Raw genomic sequence first — 20,589 nt, 5'->3', positions numbered from 1 at the left:
TAGTTCACACAAGTCAGAAAGAGAAAGTACAAAGACGTAAGTGTAATTTGTGTCGGCTGCAAAGTTTCGGGCTAAGTTTGAAATTAAACTAAACTTTTTATGGACTCTGTTGGCATGAATTTTGTGAAATCGATGGTGTTTACATCTGGAACTTTGAAAAATCGATGGAAGGGTATTTTCACCCTCATATTTTCAACTACGGCGGCCTTGTATAGGGTTGAACGTTATACTACGCAAAGGATTAGGGTCCCAATTCTACTAAAAGAGTTTTGGTTTCAATTATATTAATCAAATTTGAAATTTTCTTATTATTACTTTTAAAAGCCATCAATTAGTTTATAAATTACCTATACAATAAATTATACATGTACTTTAAAAAATATAATTCATAGCTACTTAAGTTATGCATTTATTACCTAAAATATTATATAATTTTGTTGTAATGAACGTAAAAATAAGTGCTTTATGTCTTAACAATTAATCGAAAGTTTCTCATTATTTTAAAGTATTATTTATTTAGCAAATGGCTACGAGGGAACAAGAAATGTTGATATAAGAATTAGAATAAAGTAATATTTTTCTAGTATAATCAGACCAACTTAACCCAAAAAACACTATTTCCAGCCGATCCACACACTACTAATAAAATAGATAATGATATAGAAAATAGAGAAATAAATTAAATTCTCATTTATATATTCAATCCATACTTGAATGTATTTCTTATTCAGAATATTAATGGAAATAACAGAATATGTAATTCGTACCTTTTTAATTTATGCATTAACTATTTCCCAGCAACTAAACCAAGCATAATTTAATAGGATATGGGAACGTTCTAATAATCATGTATTAAATTAACAAATTTTCAAAAAAGTAGGAAAAAAACATTTTAACACATGTTTATGGTACACTTTCAAACCAAAAATAAAATCTTCAAATTCAATAACCAAAAATTTATAAACTCATAGTTAATCATGCATAATTTAATAAGATATAGAGGCTCCTTCCGTATTGGAATTGTGAATTAAATTCACGATTTTTGAAACAATTTTGAGAACTACATCTGCAATTTTTGAACCACAGTTATATTCACGTTTATGGCTCTCAAAGATTTAAATAAAAAAATAATACTTAGATTAGATACTTTATTAGATATACTTAGATAATACTTAGATTAGATACTTTAGATTAATTTAAATCATGACAGTATTTAATTGCCTGGACGAAAATAAATATTTTATTTATTCCAGACAGTTGAGGAATACATTAATCCACATACATGATAGAGATTTCGTATTTTTGTTCTACCAACTGTCTGAAAAATTAAATTTTTTTTAGCCTCAACTGCCTGGAAAAAAATATTAGTTTGTTTATTGTAGGTAGTTAAGACTTTACAAGATGACCAGAAAAATATTCTTATTTATTCTTATATATTTATTTATGCATTTTCTAGTTAACTACATGCCTGACAAGTGATTTTTTTAGATCTAATGATTAAATAACGTTACGACATAAAGGCCTTTTTTTCACGAAATTCCAAATGTATGAGTAAGAATAAAAAAAAATGGCAACAACAGCCTGGAATAAAAATAATTATTTTATTTATTCTAAGCAGTTGAGGAATAAATAAACGCATATATGTACATGTTAGAAAATCCGAATTTTTTAGCACCAACTGTCTGAAAAATTACATTTTCTTTTACTTCAACTGCCTAGAAGAAAAATATTAGTTTGTTTATTTCAGGCAGTTGAGAAAGAGAAAAAAGACTTATTATAATGAGTTGAAAACAAGAATAGCTCTCTCAACTGCTTAATAAAGATCATAATTCTCAAAATTTTACGTAAGATTCTGTAGTATAACGACAAAAAAAATATGTCCATGCATAATTTATTAAGATATAGGGGCTCCTTCCGTATTGGAATCGTGAATTACATTACAGATTTTTGAAAAAATTTTGAGAACTACAGTTATATCCACGTGTATGGCTCTCAAAGATATAAATAAAAAAATAATACTTAGGTTAGTTATGCATAATTTAATAAGATATAGAGGCTTTTTTTCTACCAATGTCAAAATAAATTAGCAAGAATTCATGAAGTAATTCGAATTTTTTAGCAAATATTAATTTAAATCATGACGGTATTCAACTGCCTGGACGAAAATAAATATTTTATTTATTCCAGGCAGTTGAGGAATAAATTAATTCACATACATGTTAGAAATTTTGCATTTTTTGTACTACTAACTGACTGAAATATTAAATTTTTTTTAGCCTCAACTGCCTGGAAAAAAATATTAAGTTGTTTATTATAGGCAGTTAAGAAAAAAGGAAAACCGGAAACTTTTTATGTTTTTTTATTTTTTATCACAGTTTGCTTTTTTCTAAGCAGTTCACAAGATGGCAAGAACAATATTCTTATTTATATTTATTTATGCATTTTCTAATTAACTACATGCCTGATAAGTGATTTTTTAGATCTAATGATTAAATAACGTTACGATATGGAGGCTTTTTTGACTAAATTGCAAATGTATGAATAAGAATTCAAAAAAAAAAATGGTCAACTGCCTGGACAAAAATAATTATTTTATTTATTCTAGACAGTTGAGGAATAAATAAATGCACATGTACATGTTAGAAAATCCGAATTTTTAAGCACTAACTGTCTGAAAAATTACATTTTTTTTTACTTCAACTGCCTCGAAGAAAAATATTAGTTTGTTTATTTCAGGCAGTTGAGAAAGAGAAAAATCAAAAGACTTCTTATAATGAATTAAAAACAAGAATAGCTCTCTCAACTGCTTGACAAAGATCATAATTCTCAAAATTTTACGTAGAATTTAGTAGTATAACGACAAAAAATCCATGCATAATTTAATAAGATATAGGGTCCTTTTTCTCATTACAATGATGATTAAAATAACTACAGTTATATTTAGGTGGCTTAACTCTCAAAGAATAAAACAATAAATTAATAAACTTGGGTTGGTCATTTGGCTTTTTACTCAGCAGGTTTTAAATAAATAAGCAAGAATTCATGAGTGAATTCAGTAATTTTTTAATATATTTTGTATATTAACGTTATGTCCATGCATAATTTAGTAAGGTAAGGAGGCCCTTTTGAATTCTGAATTAAATCGCCGATTTTTCAAAAAATTTCAAAAATAACTACAGTTATATTCACGTTTCTTGACTATCAAAGATTAAAACCCAAATAAAACAAAGTGAAATCTGAAAAATTCGATATCCAAAAAAAAAGAATTATTATTAATGCACTTAAGGGCGGCGAGGCTCGTCGGGGATTACGAGAATAATACCCTGGATCGGGACAAATTAAATAACGAAAATTGACGTCATAATATTTAAGGTAGGAATAAAAATGGAATGAATGTTTGGGGTTAACAGGGCCACTTTTTCAAGTCGCTCTCCCTCCGGTTGACGTGGCGTTGAGGGAGGCCCCGGTACGTCACTCAAGCGGCATTCACGAACACACGATTTAATCTTTTTTAAAAAGGGTCGGATTTAGTTTGCTAATTAAGAACCATTTATAATGTCATTTTTTTTATTTGATACCGCTGTTAAGGCCGACACTCTTGTTGCATAAGGGGCCACTTTTAGAGTTTTATTCGGATTTTTTCCTCTTTTTTTATTACGAATGATTAGCGAAACGAGACCTTAAAGAGTTAAGAGGCTTGGATAATGGATACTAATACCATCTTCTTTTTATCTTAATTAACTTTTGAAAATTGTACTTTTGATGTTCGATGATGTCGATGACAAATTTTCAGCATATTTTATATCCAGAACGCCTTTCATCATTGCTTTCCTTAAAAAATAAAGCAAAGAAGAGAAAATATGAATGGATTACACCCGAGTCTAAAAAACTAAAAAATCATAACATATAATAACCTTAATAAAAATTGTAAAACTTCAAATGCAATTTTGTTAATAATTACCTTGAAAATTGACAATATGTTATAAGGGACTTTTTAAAATTAATAAATTTTAATATTCATGGATCGACCACCAAGGACAATTAACTCCCTTATGTATTAACGGTGATATGATACAAGATCTACTGTGCAAAGAATTACTAGGTTTTTTTTTTAAATTAATAATGGTTTATTTATTCTTTGAAAACAGATCAAAACAAAATTATCTGTAATAGACTAATATAAATTAAAGTTATAAACATTAGTCTGCACATATAATACAATTTGTTATTATTTGAGGAAAATAAATTGTTTAAATCTGTAAACTTGAAGCCAGTTATATATGGCTCTATAATGTTATGTATTTGCAAAATTATCTAATTTAATAATATTAATATGCATAACTTTAATGTGTGTGATACACCATTTTATATTTATTTTAATAATATGTAATTATTTTTAAGTGTTATGTATAACCAATTAATGTTTTTTCATGCCTGTTGTAAATTGAAAATTTGAAAAGTGGAAATACGAGGAAAAATTCCGGCAATTTTAGAAATTTTGGTTATGTCCATTTCCACCAGAAATTCTTAATTATGTTCTGGATTTTTATAGAATTTTTTAGTTTGGTCCACGCGTTTCTTTGAGTCATTTAAAATGTTATTGGCATATTATACAATAAAATAAAAATATTATGCATAACTTAAATGGATGTGATACACCGCTTTATATGTATTTTAATATTAAAGCTTTAAATTGTGGTAATATTTTTCAATATTATGTATAACGAGATATTAATGATTCTTCGCGCCTTGTTTTTTATAATATAATCTTATTAAAGATGTTAATATATTTCATCTAAAAATTTTACCCCAATCTAATAAATTTAAATAAGTACACAGAAAACTATTACTTTAAATTAAATTCTAAAAAATCTAAAATTCCTATTATATTCCAATGTTCACAGCAAGGTCTTAAAAAGAGCATTTAAATTTCTTAAAATAATATTCCAATTCCAGTTGTCATATAAAACATAAATATTTTCGTCCAGCTGCCATTTTTTATTCCAAAAAATTGAGCAATTAATATTTGTTAAAAAATTATTGAATTAATTCATGAATTCTTATTTATTAATTTAGACCTTTGTAAAACAAAACCTTCCTATCTTATTAAGTTATGCATGGCAAATCTAAGTTAATTAATTTCTTGTTTTTACTTAGAAAACGTGAATATAAATGTACTCGTTTATGAATTTTTTGAAAATCTTCGATTTAAAATTTATTTCCTTAGGATTAAAAAAAATATTCTAATATAAATGTAATTTATCTCCAAAACAAAAAAATTTCTATATGACATTTCTCTCATTTTGCCTTAATTTGATTACGGGGATTCCCTGTTTCATTTTCTAATTTCTACTCCATTGAAAAATATTATAAATAAGTCAAACTTCCTTCAAGATATCCAGATCCTATAATACCTAAAAAAAAATAAATAAATTGGCTTAAGAGTCAAGCATCATAAATAAGAATTTTAAACAATATTGCAATTTTTTTACAAAATTTGTTGAAAAGTCATTAAAATAAGTCACAGTTTCCTAGATAATTTTTTCGGGTTCTGGTAAGAAAACGGTAGTTATATCCTATTAAATTATGCATAGTTTACTAAATTCAAACAAACAAGTATTAATTTACAAAAAATATTAAGCAATAACAAATGTGGATACTAACAAATGCGTATTAAGGCAAAAATTTTACATATTTTAAAATATGGTGCACATGTAGTATTAAAATGTAATATAAACTTATGTAGTTGAAAAATTCAAAAAATCCTTAGGACATTTATTATTTAAAATTAATCAGTGAATTGCAATTATTTATTAAAAGATGAAGCCTTGATTGCTCATTATCACCGTTCGATCATATTCAGTTCTAAGGTTTTTCCGGATCTTGGTAAGAAAAAAGCCTTCATACCCTATTAAATTATGCATGGTGTAGTTTTAAAATTTTGCCAAATAATTTACTAATACTATCATAAAAGAACCTACATCGGCTATTAAAAAATTATGTATAATTAACCTACTAATTACAATGATTAACAATAAATTAATTAGAAAAACATCCTTTAATTTGTATATTTAATATAAAAAAGTAGTTGTTAAGATCCTTTCATAGTTATAAAGAATTAATATTTTAATATTTTTTATTGTTTAATTAAATTAATAAATTCATTATTGATTTATTTATACTGCTTCCCTGTATCTTGGTAAGAAAAAAGCTGTCATACTTTGATATGTTATGTGTAGCAAGAAGTTTTTTTAATTTATATTGCAATTTTTTGACAAGATTTCTTAAAAAATCATTTAAATAATTCAAAATTTTATTTATAATATTCTTGGGCTTTGTAAGAAAAAGTTCTTAACACCCTATTAAATTATACATAATTTACTAGTTTTAAATAATAAAAACATTTATAAGCAATAAAAAATTTGATTATTAACGGATGCGTCTCTAGGCAAAAATTTAGATAAGGTATTTTACAATATGGTGCACTAGAACCCCTATTTAATAATGATAGTTTAATGATTTGCTATTTTAAATGTTGTTTGTTTAGTGTTGACCCTGCATTAATATTAAAAAAAGTTAAAACTCGAGCAACGTAGACTTACCCAGGCTAAAAAAACAATCAAAATTTTCACCCCCCAGGGACCTCTTGTCAATAAGTTATCGGAATCGGTTACGATCATCCCCGTTCTCCATTAGACTAAGAGGAACAAAAAAGTGAAAAATCGCCCTACACTCTCCAAACAGCAGCATAACGAAGTCAATCTCTCTGCTAATTAATTTCCCTCTTTATTAATTTGCCACTGGCAGCTCGTTGGCGTTTTTATTGCCGTCTATAATTTTTAATGAAAATTTAATCAGAATTTTTGGACTGTCAACAACACCGATAGTCCGGGTTTAAATGTTGGAATTGAAATCAAAACTGTTTAAGTCGCTGAATTTCCCACATCTACGATATTGACTCATTCAAGTTTTCAACATCTTGTACCATAAATGGTTAAATACTCAATCATACCAAACTTATGAGTCTATTACAAATAAACAATCTTCGAAATTTTTAAGTATAAATATTGATTACATTTGACAATGTTTTACGGTATTTAAATTAAAAAAAGAGGTAAATTTAAACCCAATCCTTGCACGTCAAAAATGTTCTACTGTAAAAAAGCAAAACAATTTTTTATAGAGATTTCCTAAATCAAACAGTCAAATCAAAATTGTGTAAATCGCTAGTGCTGTATATAGTATCTTATGGTGATATTTTCTATAGGTCTCTATTGAGCTTTTTAACAGAAATAAGGATAGTATCCAGCGATTGCAGAATTTCTATTTGATATATTGTTTAGATATCAGAAAATATATTTCCCTTGCCTACGATCAGTACTAATGGGTTAACTTGGAGGATAGATACTTTGTACATACAAACTCATAAAGAAACTCAAAAATAAATCTCAAACTCATATAGAACCACTCTTTTTCGGTGTTAGTTTTTCTATAATTCGGCCAAATGTTATAATTCACTTTTCTCTAATCTGATAATGATGACCAGCTTTTCCGTATTTAAAAAAAGTCGCATTGACTAATTTTAGTACTTTTACTTACAGTGAACCTATTTAGTCTCCTTGATATACAAGTAAATGAGTTTATTTTAAATTTGTGCATAATGTTAGTGGATATGATAGCAATTAAATATCTGAAACCTTTTTATTGAGGTATTTATAAATATTTTAAATTATTTTTTTTTATTTGCTTAATATATACATAATATAAATCACACATAAACAATTTTACAAATATATACTTTTATACGTAAATTCTTTCAATTTATCTGTTAAATCATTCCACAATTTAATCCCCATACATGTAAAAGATTTCTGAAAAGCTGTAATGCGATGTTGAGGTACCCTGTATTTATTAACAAATTTTGTATGATGCTGGCGTAAAAATGAATTAAATAACGCTGCAAGGTATAAGATTTCTCCAGTTTTTAATAATCTATGGTAACTCATATTAAGGATATTTTTATTATTTAAACGAGGTGTAATATGTTCTTTAAATGAAATATTGTAAGAATATTTGGTGTGCTAACTGCATTGTCAAAGATGAACTATAAACTACATCACCGTAGTCATATAGGGCTCATATTAAACTGTCACATAATTAGTAATTTATTTTGGATGGTAGCCATTTTTTTAAAATAATAAAGTTTTTTTAATCTTATATAAGTAATTTTTAGTTTACTGTGAATTCATCAAAAATTATACCCAAATTGTTCACGTCTGAAATCGAGGCATATTATCTATTTGTGAAACAAATAATTGCTTAATTCTCTTAATCTGATATCTAGCATTATAAAAAAGCGTACAGGATTTAGTTTTAAATTTTGATCATCGGAGAATTTTTTTAAATTATTTAAGTATATGTTAAATTTTTCAATATTTTCATTTATATAATCTTAAGAAGTGCATATTTAAGAATCATTAGCATAATGTTGAATTTTTAAGTTTTTAATGCAATTGCTCATATCTGCAACATATTTTGGAAAATAACAGAGGGCCCAAAATTGAGCCTTGAGGCACAATCAAAGGTTTTGAAAATTTCTTACAATTTCCACCAAAAGGATTTATCTATCAATATATGTTCGAAAAAATTTACAGAATTATTCGAACAATTATTAATAGAATTATGATTCGTATTTTTAGCTACCGTTTATATAGTAAAAATAAGTTTCTAGAATACAAGAATTTATTATATTCAATAAGGGTGGAAGGCAGCATAACAAGGAAAGTTTAATAGCCTTTACTAATATACCACCATGGCCAATTGCCCCAGTGTATATACTATTCAGAATTTTTAACACAGTATTATTATCTATAAGGAAAAAAATTTAGTTCGACATTACCATTGGAGATGGACTATAGAAAAAAAATGTGTCATCTGACACCGTTAGCTTGAAAGTAGATACTGCAAATCTATGCTGGATCACATAATTCATTGGGAATTTCAACTGCCTTTATTGAATAATATGTAAATTTAATTTTTTAGCATTGTACCAGAAATCTCCAGAAAATGTTTTTTTTTTTTTAATTGGTTAAAATAAGTATATTAATATATTTTCTAAAGTCTATAAAATTATAAATTTTCCAAGTAACGTAGTAAAGTACTTTTATTTTTTAAATATTTCTTTTGTACTTTATCTCTTAAGCGCATTAAAGGTTTTATTTCCCAGGCATAAAATTTCTTTCTTTAACCAATATTTCTTAAGGTGGAGCGTGTTTATTTATTAAATTTACTATATTTTTATTAAAAATATCTAATTTTGTATCAATATTTATTCAAACAATATTTGAATAGAAATTTTATTCTACTCTATGTACCCAGCATGCCTATGAAAATCTTTAAAATTAATGTTTTTATAACTACGGTATTTTTAGAAAATTTAATATAGCGTAAACTAAATTCGTCCATTAGGCTTATTTACTTAAGTTCTTGACCCTAAATAATTACATCAATAGGTCTTGAGCAATTGGTCAATAAATTATAATATATAAGTACAGTTATTAATTGTTTTAATCTGAAGATATTTAAAATATTTTTAAGGTTTCTTGCAATTGGATTTTCATTTAGGAAATTAATGTCTATATCACCAAGTAACAAAATATAATTGCACATCGTCATTTTCTAAAATTTATTTTTAAAAAAATGACAGTACTCCAGACCAAAATTTATTAAGCACTCACTCAATCAACATTGTCGAGTATTATTCGAGAAAATTGTAGAGATTTTTTTATATAAAATCCAATGGCCCCTTCAATGCCAACTCTATCCTCTCTTAGTAAATTATAGGTCGGTATATATTTAAAAAAATTATTATCACAATTTGAAGACAACCAAGTTTTCAAAAGGCCCAAAATATTAAACTCCCGAATTTTTAAATTCATCAAGGCCTGTGTTTAAGGACCTTACGTTCAAATGAGCAGCAATAAAAGTATTTATCCCGATAAAATTATCATAAGTCAGGATGCTACGTATGTCATCAGCTCATAGTGAACACTAATTATGTAACAAGTAATAAAATATGTATAACTAACAGAGAACGCAATATGCTCATAACACTGCTTCTAATTGAAAATTTACCGGGTGTTTTAATTAAGAATTTACAATATATTAAAAAAAAAGACAATAATTAGTCTATCCCAAAGAACTACGAGGTTATTTGAGCATAATTTAAGTGGACGCAATACGCCAGCTTATATAATAAACCGATCTTCCCAATATTTTACGACTCTTTCGGAAACAGCTTAAGGGAGATAAAAAATTTATTTGCCTTGTCTCCTCTTATTTTGAAATCGGTGAAAAATCAAACCGTATCGGCGGGGTATCCGAGCAGGGGCTCAATAAAACGCAAAATAAATTCGTCCCGATATAAGAAGGGTAAAAATATGGCTTAAATTCGCTGTGGCAAAAATCAGAAAGAGCGTGGGGTTGCTTTGCTCTGAGATGTCGGTGCCGCCTGCGACCTGGTAAAATGCGGCCCACTTGATTTATCGGTCCGACGCGACGTGATATACCGTGTGATATATGGTGGCAAGGAGATCTTAAAGAAATCCACCATACCGAGCGATATCTCGGACCGATCTATGAACCTGCCTGTAAATATAACCAGATTTATGCTGTCTTACGGAGTACGGGTAAAATACGACCTCTTGGGCATACTATATTTTATCCCGAAAGTGCTGGCTCGGCTTTACTTTTCTAATTATAGGACTGTCATTCAAAAATCGCTTTTTGATTTGTAGATGCGGGGATTTTTTTTTTTTTTTGGAAAAATAAAGCCAACTCAGCCGTTTGAAAAGTTACTTTGGATCAAACTTATACGACACACAGTGGGCCAAAGGCACTGCATAAGCTACCTTTCCTAATAGTAAATTATGAAGAAATTGTGGAGGGTCACATAAAAATTATATTTATTTCCAAAAAAAAACTTATATTGCTTCCGCTTGCATCGTTGTCATTTTACCAAGCAATTAACAAAACCCCTGTTAGTTTTTAAAACCTGGTTTAACTTTTTACTCTTACACTACGTACTATTAAGTGACAGTCACACTACCTTAAGTTTATTGTTAAAAATTTATCAATATTAAGAGAATTATTAAAATATACGGCCCATATTAAGTAATAAATAGTGAACGTTAAATATATATTTTTTGAGCATACCTAGTTTATATAATACTTTTAAACTTATTCAGGTTTTGAGCTCATGTGATATTAATTAAATTTTAATTTATCTGTATACTTTTTTTTGATGTTCATTATTATACAGGGTTATTTACGACATACGACACGGATATTTTGGCTAAACTACAAAGCAAAAATAATAATGGAAATATTAGAGGCGCTCCAGAAGTGTCTTTCCAAATTATTTTTATGATAGACAGGTTGTTTTAAAGTGCAGAAACATATCAAAGTTATGTTTTTTTAAATGGAACACTTTGTATATTAGTTGCTCTTTGGAGTCTACATCGTCAATAAAAGGAGGATTTTATTTTATTACTTTTCGAAATCTTTTCTGTTTTGTGAAAATACTGAGACAATATTAATGATAAATTCCTTAATATGTGTTTCCTCTTTTTTTTAGTACTAAGGAGCATGAAATGATCAAATTTTACATTTTATTTGAAAAAAGTTACTTTTTTATACAGGACGTTCAAAAATTAATTTTAAATTATTACAGTTGTTACAAGGCAACAAGTTGCTTAATTTAAATGGAACACCCTGTATTTTATATCACCAATAAATATGACAATGAATTCTTTTTCGAATTTAATATGGTTTTCTTATACCTCAACTTTCTCATTTTTATAGCAATAATATAATAATATAAAATACCTAAAATATATAAGAGAGAAACAACCATTAGTACAGATATGGAGCAAGTTCTAACTTGGATTAACAATATCTCTTAATAATAAATAAAGAAAAAACTTCTACCTAATAATTCGATTAATGCGTCTAGGTTGAAAAACGGTGTATTTTGCACTTGTTCTTTACAGTATAAGCCATTTTAATAGAATTCGATTGATTTGGGGGTTTTATGTAGGATTTCGCTTTTTTTTCTCAACCAATGTTTATTGCTACTTTTAAGATAGTAAATAAATGTAAAGAGATGAAGTAAATGTTGCCTCTTATTTAAAAATATATTGCTTTTATTAGAAACAATATTTTTAAATATAAAATGAAGTGCCTATCAAGTCCATTTAAGTTATGCACAAATTACGAGGATGCTAATGTAACTAAAATTCAACATTAAAGTCACTTAAGTTATTTTTGTGTTCTTAGGCATTTAAAGTGATTTTTTGTGATATTCTGAGTACTCCGATATATTTTCCAAGCATTTGAGGCCATTTTAAGTTTCGTCCTGGAATTTTAAGTCATTTCTTGACTTTTTTATATTAATACTTGGCAGGCGTTTAAGGCAATTTTTAATGTTATCCAGGAATTTAATTGTTCATATTATGTTCTAGACATTTGAAGTTATTATTCACTTTATTTCTTGCATTTGATCTTTGTTACAATATATATTTTTTGTATTAAAAATGATAAATTTTCCTAAAATTTCCATTTTTCCATTTTACGGCAGGACGTATGAGGCACATTTGAGTACGTAAGAAATCGCTAAATATTAAGACTTTAGGTCCTACCAGCAGAACAAATGTGCATATATTCTGATTTGTAAAAGATTGTCCTACAAGCGCATTTTTGAATGACGTCAATATCTGTATTGAGTCCGATTTTATAAGAGTTTAAACTTGTCAATTGGTTACGCGTGAAAAATGGAAGTCGTATTTTTTACACCCGCTACGGTTTTTGATTGAAAAAATGATAATTCGTGTAGTAAATCACAGTTTGGGGATAAATGGCAAACTTCAGTGTGTTATGGCGTTGTGAAAAAAATGCTTAAAACAACAAATATGGCATTAGTAGAGTGGGAATTAGAACAAAAATTAGTTGCAAACGTCTGCGACTTGCTAATAATAATGGTAAGTTTTTAGTGGCATATGTTTGTAATTTAGAGCAAATAGAGGTACAGGATTTTATTTGTATTTTATCTCGGCGTATTTTTACATTGCCGTATTTTATTTATTCAGGGAGCTAGCCAATATTATTTTGGTAAGAATTACAGGTACATGTTTTTTAAAAATTAGGAAAATTTAATGAAGGCTAAAATACTCTTTTTATGAAATATAAATTTAATTTTTGGGAATGGGTAAGATTTTAGTGACGCAAAATTACTGATGCCATGATATCCAGCTGTAATGATGAGCCTCACCAAACGTCATCTTCGTCTTCCTCTGCATCATCTGATTCAAATTCAGCTGACGACGATGCAGTATCCACCATGGAGACAGAATCTGAGAGGTATATGCTAGTTACTCACAGTAATCAAGTAACTGTACCTGGACTTTTGGAGAATCCGTGACCATCAATGCTTTCAAAGATGCGCAATATAAGCCCCAATTATATGTTAATAACGTACCAAACATGACTGAGTTAGATTTTTGGCCAGCATTTTTTCCGTCTGAAGATATAGATCTTATTATCCAAAGTACCAATGGAAGATTGAGGGAGCGCCGAAGAGCTGTAACCAAGGGCGACCTGTACAAGGCTTTAGGAATTATGTATGCGATGACTTTGAATTCACTGCATACAAAGCGACCGAATCTGGTTTGTTTCCGGCTCCTGCTTTTGGTCAAAGGTTTGGGATGGGATTACATCGATTCGAAGAAATCATCAATTGCCTGGCATTTGCAATGCCTACTGCTGAAGAACTTAACAATGAAGAAAATATGGATAACTGGTACCAAGTCAGAGTGTTCTTCGATATGACAACATCTAAATGGAATGATATTTTCAGCCCGGGCTATAAGGTAACTGTCGACGAATCGATGTTTGCGTGGTACGGGAAAGGACTTCACAATGAACGCGATGGCTTGCCAGCTGTAATAAAAATACAAAGGAAGCCAAAAAGTGTCGGTTGCGAATGCAAAACCATTGCTGATGTTCAGTCTGGAATCATGATAGGGCTTAAAATAAACGAAGGAAAAGAGGCAAAGGCTGCAGCTTTGGCATTACAACTTATTAATAACCAATGGACAGGTGCTGTAGTAGAAACAAGCATGTTTTATTTTAAATTCTGCCGGCAGGACATGTGTCTCTGTACAAAAGTACTTCCAGAAGCGCTTCTGGCAGGACAAGCCTCTGTACACTCTATCATTAAGCTACTATCCACTTTACTTTTCGCTTGCTAGAATTTATACGTGAACTTTTTCCAAATATTTAGTATTTGAAGCCCTAATTCGTTCAAAGTATATTTTATTTCAAAATATATCGCTTATATTAAATTGATAAATATTCATAAAACACTAAAAAATCGATCAAACATAGAAAATGCGTGTAATGTCTATTAACATTATGCACCAATTCAAGTCATTTAAGTTTTTTTTCGTAACTTCTTAGGCATTTAAAGTTATATTTCAATTTCTTACTGAGATTTTAAGTAATTTCTTAACATTAAATATCATAATATAATTGAAAATGTTTGTGTATTTTGGACTATTTTTAAATATTCTTCCAAGTATGATAAATTTTCGTAAATCGTATTAACTAGATAATTCAATAATGCAAAATATTAAAATAACGTCTTCTCACCTTAGTTCAGGTTGTACGGTTCCCGACGAATTAATCCAATCATCAAACACCTGAAATAAAAAAAAAATTAGTGAAATTCTAATTTCTCTTTAAATTGTAAATCTAGTTCATTTTGAATATTTAAATGGACCGCTTAAATTTATGTAATTAATTGCCTTACTTCGAAACACCCCCAACTTAAACCAAAAGAGTGTCAGGCCGAAATAATTTCCCGTCTAAATTTCAATATTGCCACTCGAGGCAAATCAATCCGCGCAAATAAAAATTGATTTTTCATGCTTGTTCAATGGAGTTTTTGCGGCGGAACGTAATTTAAAATTCTAATAATTTTAGTTTAAAAATTAAGAAAAGTATTCAAAATAATACATTAGAAAAAAATTAATAAAACGCACTTTGATGCAATATAAATCTCACACAGCCAGCCGAGTAGTTATTAGTGATTTTAATGTTAAAACGTTATTTCAGTGTCGCAATTGCACCCTATTTATTTACTAGTCAATTTGGAAGCAATGCATCGACATCGGTCGCGTCAGCCTGTCAATCAACCGCAATTTGCTATCAAAAAGTGCAATTTGTTAGGGGCGACGATTTTTTTTATCATTGGATATTTTTTAATTTTGAGTTTGCCCGATTGTAATAAAGTCCTCCGAGGGTTAATAATGTAGTCTTTTTTATTTTTTTTTTAAGCATATCCATGTGACTATAAAGGGATTTCTTGGGGTTTTTAAAGATTTAGTTTAAACCCTTTTGGGTCCTTTACAGTTTCTGAAGTAGTGGCTTTTGAAAGCGGTCAAAATCTTAAGCCAAGATTAGAAATATCTACAATTTTATTCAAATTTTTCGATTTTTTAACAACTTTTTAGCAACATCTAAAATTTCAATTTAATGTTGAACCAAGTGAATCTCCATAGTGTAAATATCTACAATAAAGATCCATGCGGATTTTTACTATTTTCTTTGGAATTAAAAAAAAAAAACATTAAATTATTGAAACCGAATTGAATAATTTATCTGGAATTTTTAAATCTGACTTAAGTTCATTCGAGACTTTTTAAATTTTAAGGAAATTAACTGTTATTTATCTGATTTCTTAAACTTCTGATTTTTTTAATTTTAAGGAAATCTGGATAAATCATTTTCATTGTTAAGAACTATTACGTTAATGTGATATATAAGTTTATCTAAATTTTAGCATTCAGATTTTTGAGATTTTAGTGACAATTTTTCATTTCAGTTTTTTATTTTTTGAAATTTTGAAAGAACTGATTCTGTGACTAATAGGATTTATTGAAACCTAGTCAGATTTACGTGTTTCTGCTTATTACCTTCTTCTGTGGATTCGGAAAAACATATTTTTTATTTAAAATGTCAATATTTATAAATTTGTCAATCATATACATTTAAGTTATGCATTCTAATTCACATATATGTGTTTTATGTAGCATACATAACGACATTTTAAAGATGGCGCCACCAAACGAAGAAATAACAAACAATGCTCCGGCAAAAAATACGTTTGAGTGCTGTAAAACGCAAGTTTGTGCCTACACAATATGTATAGTTTATGGGAAACCTATCACAAATCGTGCCTATCAAGATATTTTCCCCAAATGAACACCTCTTGATGATTCAAGAATGATTTGTTGTATGCAAGACCTAATTTAACCCACAAAAGAATCGGCAAGTCAAGAACTTAAAATAAGTAATCTGGAAGCTCTGGTCCAACAAGGTGAGCAGAAAATTGAAATATTAAAAGATAAATTAAAAATTACGAAGGAAAAACTCAATATAGAAATTGTTTACCTTAAAAAACTGCTTGATGAATTGTCAAGCAAAAACACTATTCTGCAGCCGAATAATCTTTTGCTGATCCAAAAAATACAGACTCTCGAGCAGGAAATGCGCCCTAAGGAAGTAAAAAACTCTGAACAGGACCTGCCTCAGTCGCAAGCAGGGCCCCACGATCTTAGTAAATTGGCGGGAAAACAAAATAAACAAAAACAAACTGAAGTGTCACTGTCATCAATGTTATCAGTCATTGAACAACGTGAAGATAGCGGTAGCTCGAGTATGGTCTTAGTACCCAGACTGGCCGATGCCGCCTTTTCATTAAAATCGCCGAAAAAATAGTGATGCCTGGGTGCTTGCAAAAGGCAAAAAAATCTCGTAAGCAACACATTCGAAACTCTGAAACAGAATCCCTATCAAAGAGGCGAAACTTCGAATAACATCAAGAAAGACAAGAATGTCAATCTTTTAGGAAAAAAACCTTAAAATTGGAAGTCGAGAAGATCATGAAACACAATTAGGTTCCACGTCTGCCCAACAAAATAGAAGGGTATGGGTCTTCTTATCAAAAATTAATGAAACTATCACCGAAATGAACATAAAAAATTACGTTACCAAGCATAGCAATTGCACTGATGTCTACGTTAAACAGTGTATCCCGAAACAAAACCAATCAGACAAAAAAAGTTTATGATAGGAGTGACTCCAGAACTAAAGGATACATCTTCAGCAATTTCTTCTAGCCAAAGAATGTTGCATTTGAAAGGTTTAACTTCTCACTTGGACGGAATTTTTTAGATGGACGGAAAAATCTGAACCAGAATCTAAATTAAAGGGAGTTGCCCGCATACACAAAATGCTGTCCCTTAAGATCCAAAGTTTGAAAAAAAAATTGGATGAGTTGGAAATCCAGATTGAAAACAAGAATTTTAATATAATATATCTATCAGAGCATTGGCTTCCTCAACAAGCAGTAGAAAGTTACTCTCTGCCTGGATTCCATCTATCCAACAGTTTCAGCCGTACTGAAGCAGGAGGAGGTTTAATTGTAAGAGCTCTTTATTTCTACCTAAATTCAATATAGTAAAAATTAATTTAAAATTCAATTAATTTTTTGTCGAAAAGAATGCATAACTTAGGTCGGTATGATCCAAGACATACCAAGACAGACCAGTTTTATGACTACAAAGCGAAATACGGATTGATTGAATTAATGTTTTTTATTTTTTATTCATTTTAATTAAAAGCCAATAAGGAGTTTGGTAATTTTTAAGGAAACATTGATTTTTGGAAAATTAAGTAATATTTAAAATATTTAATTAAACTTATTGTATTTTATATCTGATTTTTTAATTCTTAAGCAGATTCTATGAAATTAATAAGATTTTTGAAGCTTCATTAAGGTTTAATTTTTTTTAAATCTTCTGATTTTTTTGAGTTCTATCGAAATTCTAATACTTTCTTTTAATTGGAATTTTACGAATTTAAATGAAAATTTATTGAGCATTTTTGGAACTTTAGAAGAAAATTCATTGGTTTTTAATATATCGAATAAAAAATATTGTAGTTTGTATGATTTTTAGATTTTTAAGAGAATTCCCTAAACTTTAAATTTTATATTTTGTGATTTTTTATTCATTTTAATGGAATTTCAATTTTTTTGTTTTGAATTTGTGTTTGAAGAATATATATATATATATATAAGTTTTTTTGGAATTATTGAAATTTTGAAATAAAAATCCATGAGACATGACTTTTGATGAACTTTGACATATTTGAAACTCAAAACCGACCCAGGATAAATTTTTGAATTTTTAGAAAATTTAGAAAAAAGAATTAATTGTTTCCATTTAATTATTAAGTACAACTTATTGTCATATTTAGCATTATTTAGATTTAGAATAAAACTCTAGTAAGATTTGCGTTACACGTGTTTCTACTTAATATCTTCTTCAAGGTATTTGGAAAAATCAATTTTTTATTTTTAAAAGGTAAATATTTAAAAATTTGTCAATAATATTTACAGTACAAATACTACAGATACAAATATGATTTTAATTATTTACCTCGACCTAAATTCAATACAGTAAAACTTAATTTGAAATTCTGAAAAATATTTTTTTTTCGTTGAAAAAATGCATAATTTTAATCGAAATTTGTAGATACTTATTATTTACTTAACTAATAATTTCAATGTAGTTTAAAGGTTATAAATAGATGATATCTCTTAAATATTATTGGTCAATACTTTATAGTATGGAGAATTATTTTTTGTTGGGATTGATATCAGTCAAAGTAATCTATAATTGATTATTGCAAAGAATGAATAAAGTAACTTTAATATATCATTGCACCCGGTATCTTCGCGCGTTAGTAAAAAAAGATGGCCTATGCGATATGCGCTATGCGCGAAGAATTTTTAATTGCAATAAGCGGCAGTATCTCTCTCGTTTTTGTTCATTGAAGGTACCACCATCTTTCCGGGTACCACAAAAACCTTAATTCTACAAACTCAAAATTAGTGTAAAAAGAGGCGCCTCAAATTCATGAGAACTATAAAGTGCACGAAGATCCAGCAACTAGATCCTCACGGGTAAGTCGTTAAGGCCCCTTTGTTTCGCCGCTCAATGGTGAATAATATCAAAATTTCTCTTTTTATAGAGTCCACAGTTTTATCTCATTTATTAGTCAATTATTCACCAATTATATTTACAACTAGATAGAATTTTTAACAAAAAATCAATGAAAAACAATTAATTGACAAAGAAAAATTTAATATTTATTTACTAACTTAATTTTAACTCAAAGAAACATTTTTTTTTGTATAAGAAAATGCATAGCTTAAATGGATAGGCTCCTTGGAATACACCATATGTAGACAAGCAGAAGAAGTGCTTGCCAGACATTTATTTCTGCTTATTAACTGCCTCAGGAAATACGGAAATACCTATTTTTGAAAAATAAATACCTATTTATTTTTACCGTAAAGATTTGTTAGTCATATCCATTTAAGTTATGCATTATTTACATACAGTACCGAGCAAAAATAAAGAAACTTTTTTTTTTAATTAATAAATTTAATTTATTAAAGTTAACTAAAATTTTTTATCCTATAATACTACATTAAACTAGATAATAAAAATAAAACATATAAAATATAATTCTACTTATTATAAAGCCATATGTAAATTAATTAAAAAAAAACAGGGAGCAAAAATAGAGAAACACATATTTAAAGAAAAAATATAACTCAATCCCATAGATTCTCTATGGGATTAAGGTCAGGACTCTGAGCTGGCCACTTAACAACAGTTATTTTTTTGTCCTCAAAAAATTTTTTTTTAATTTTAGCTGTATGCTTCGGATCATTGTCGTGTTGAAACCTCCATTGCAATGACATGTTTTTTCTGCATATGGCAACATATTATCAGTTAAAATTTCTAAATGTTTAAACCGATCCATAATCCCATCAATTTTGACAATGGGGCCCATTTCCATACCAGAGAAACAACCCCACACTTGTACATTTCCCCCTCCATGCTTCATAGTGCCCAAAGTATACTTTGGATGAACTCTTTTATTTTTAGGACGCCTGACCCATAAAATACCATCAGAAGAAAATAAATTAAACTTACTTTTATCCGAAACTAATACTGTATTCCATCTTGCTTTTGACCAGTTTAAATGGTCATGTGCAAATTGAAGTCGGGCGGTTCGATTCTTCTTCGAAATGAAGGGTTTCTTGGATGGTTTTCTTGCCGGCAAGCCACTGTCCCTTAAACGTCTTCGAACTGTATGGACACTAATATTTACATCGTCTAGTTGAGATTTTATATCCACTGCTGTGTTAAATGGTTTTTTAAGAGCTAAGGATTAAATCTTCTCGTCAACTCTAGGCGTCATTTTTCTAGGCCTACCAGTTAAAGGACTTATTAATGAGTTCCTAATGCGGTGTAACTTTATGGTTTTGGAAACGACTGAGCAGTTTAATCCTAACTGCTTAGCAATGATTGCTTGCTTAATACCCGATTGATATTTTGATATTATCAACTGTTTTATACATAACGCCAAAGTAATACCTCGAGGCATATTTAC

At 28.6% G+C, this 20,589-nt stretch overlaps 1 protein-coding gene across 2 annotated transcripts in view; it reads right to left on the bottom strand.

Moving 5' to 3' along the window:
- LOC126748125 (myelin transcription factor 1) overlaps positions 1-20,589 on the bottom strand; it is a 141,620-nt gene that overhangs the window by 85,888 nt on the left and 35,143 nt on the right. For both annotated transcript variants that reach the window (XM_050457150.1, XM_050457151.1), the window contains exon 2: positions 14,707-14,756. In XM_050457150.1, the coding sequence (XP_050313107.1) occupies positions 14,707-14,756 (50 nt within the window). The remainder of the gene's footprint in view (positions 1-14,706; positions 14,757-20,589) is intronic.

This window comes from Anthonomus grandis, chromosome 22 (genome assembly GCF_022605725.1).
Source record: "Anthonomus grandis grandis chromosome 22, icAntGran1.3, whole genome shotgun sequence".
NCBI classification, from domain to species: domain Eukaryota; kingdom Metazoa; phylum Arthropoda; class Insecta; order Coleoptera; family Curculionidae; genus Anthonomus; species Anthonomus grandis.
This window is presented reverse-complemented; position numbering and strand designations above follow the sequence as displayed.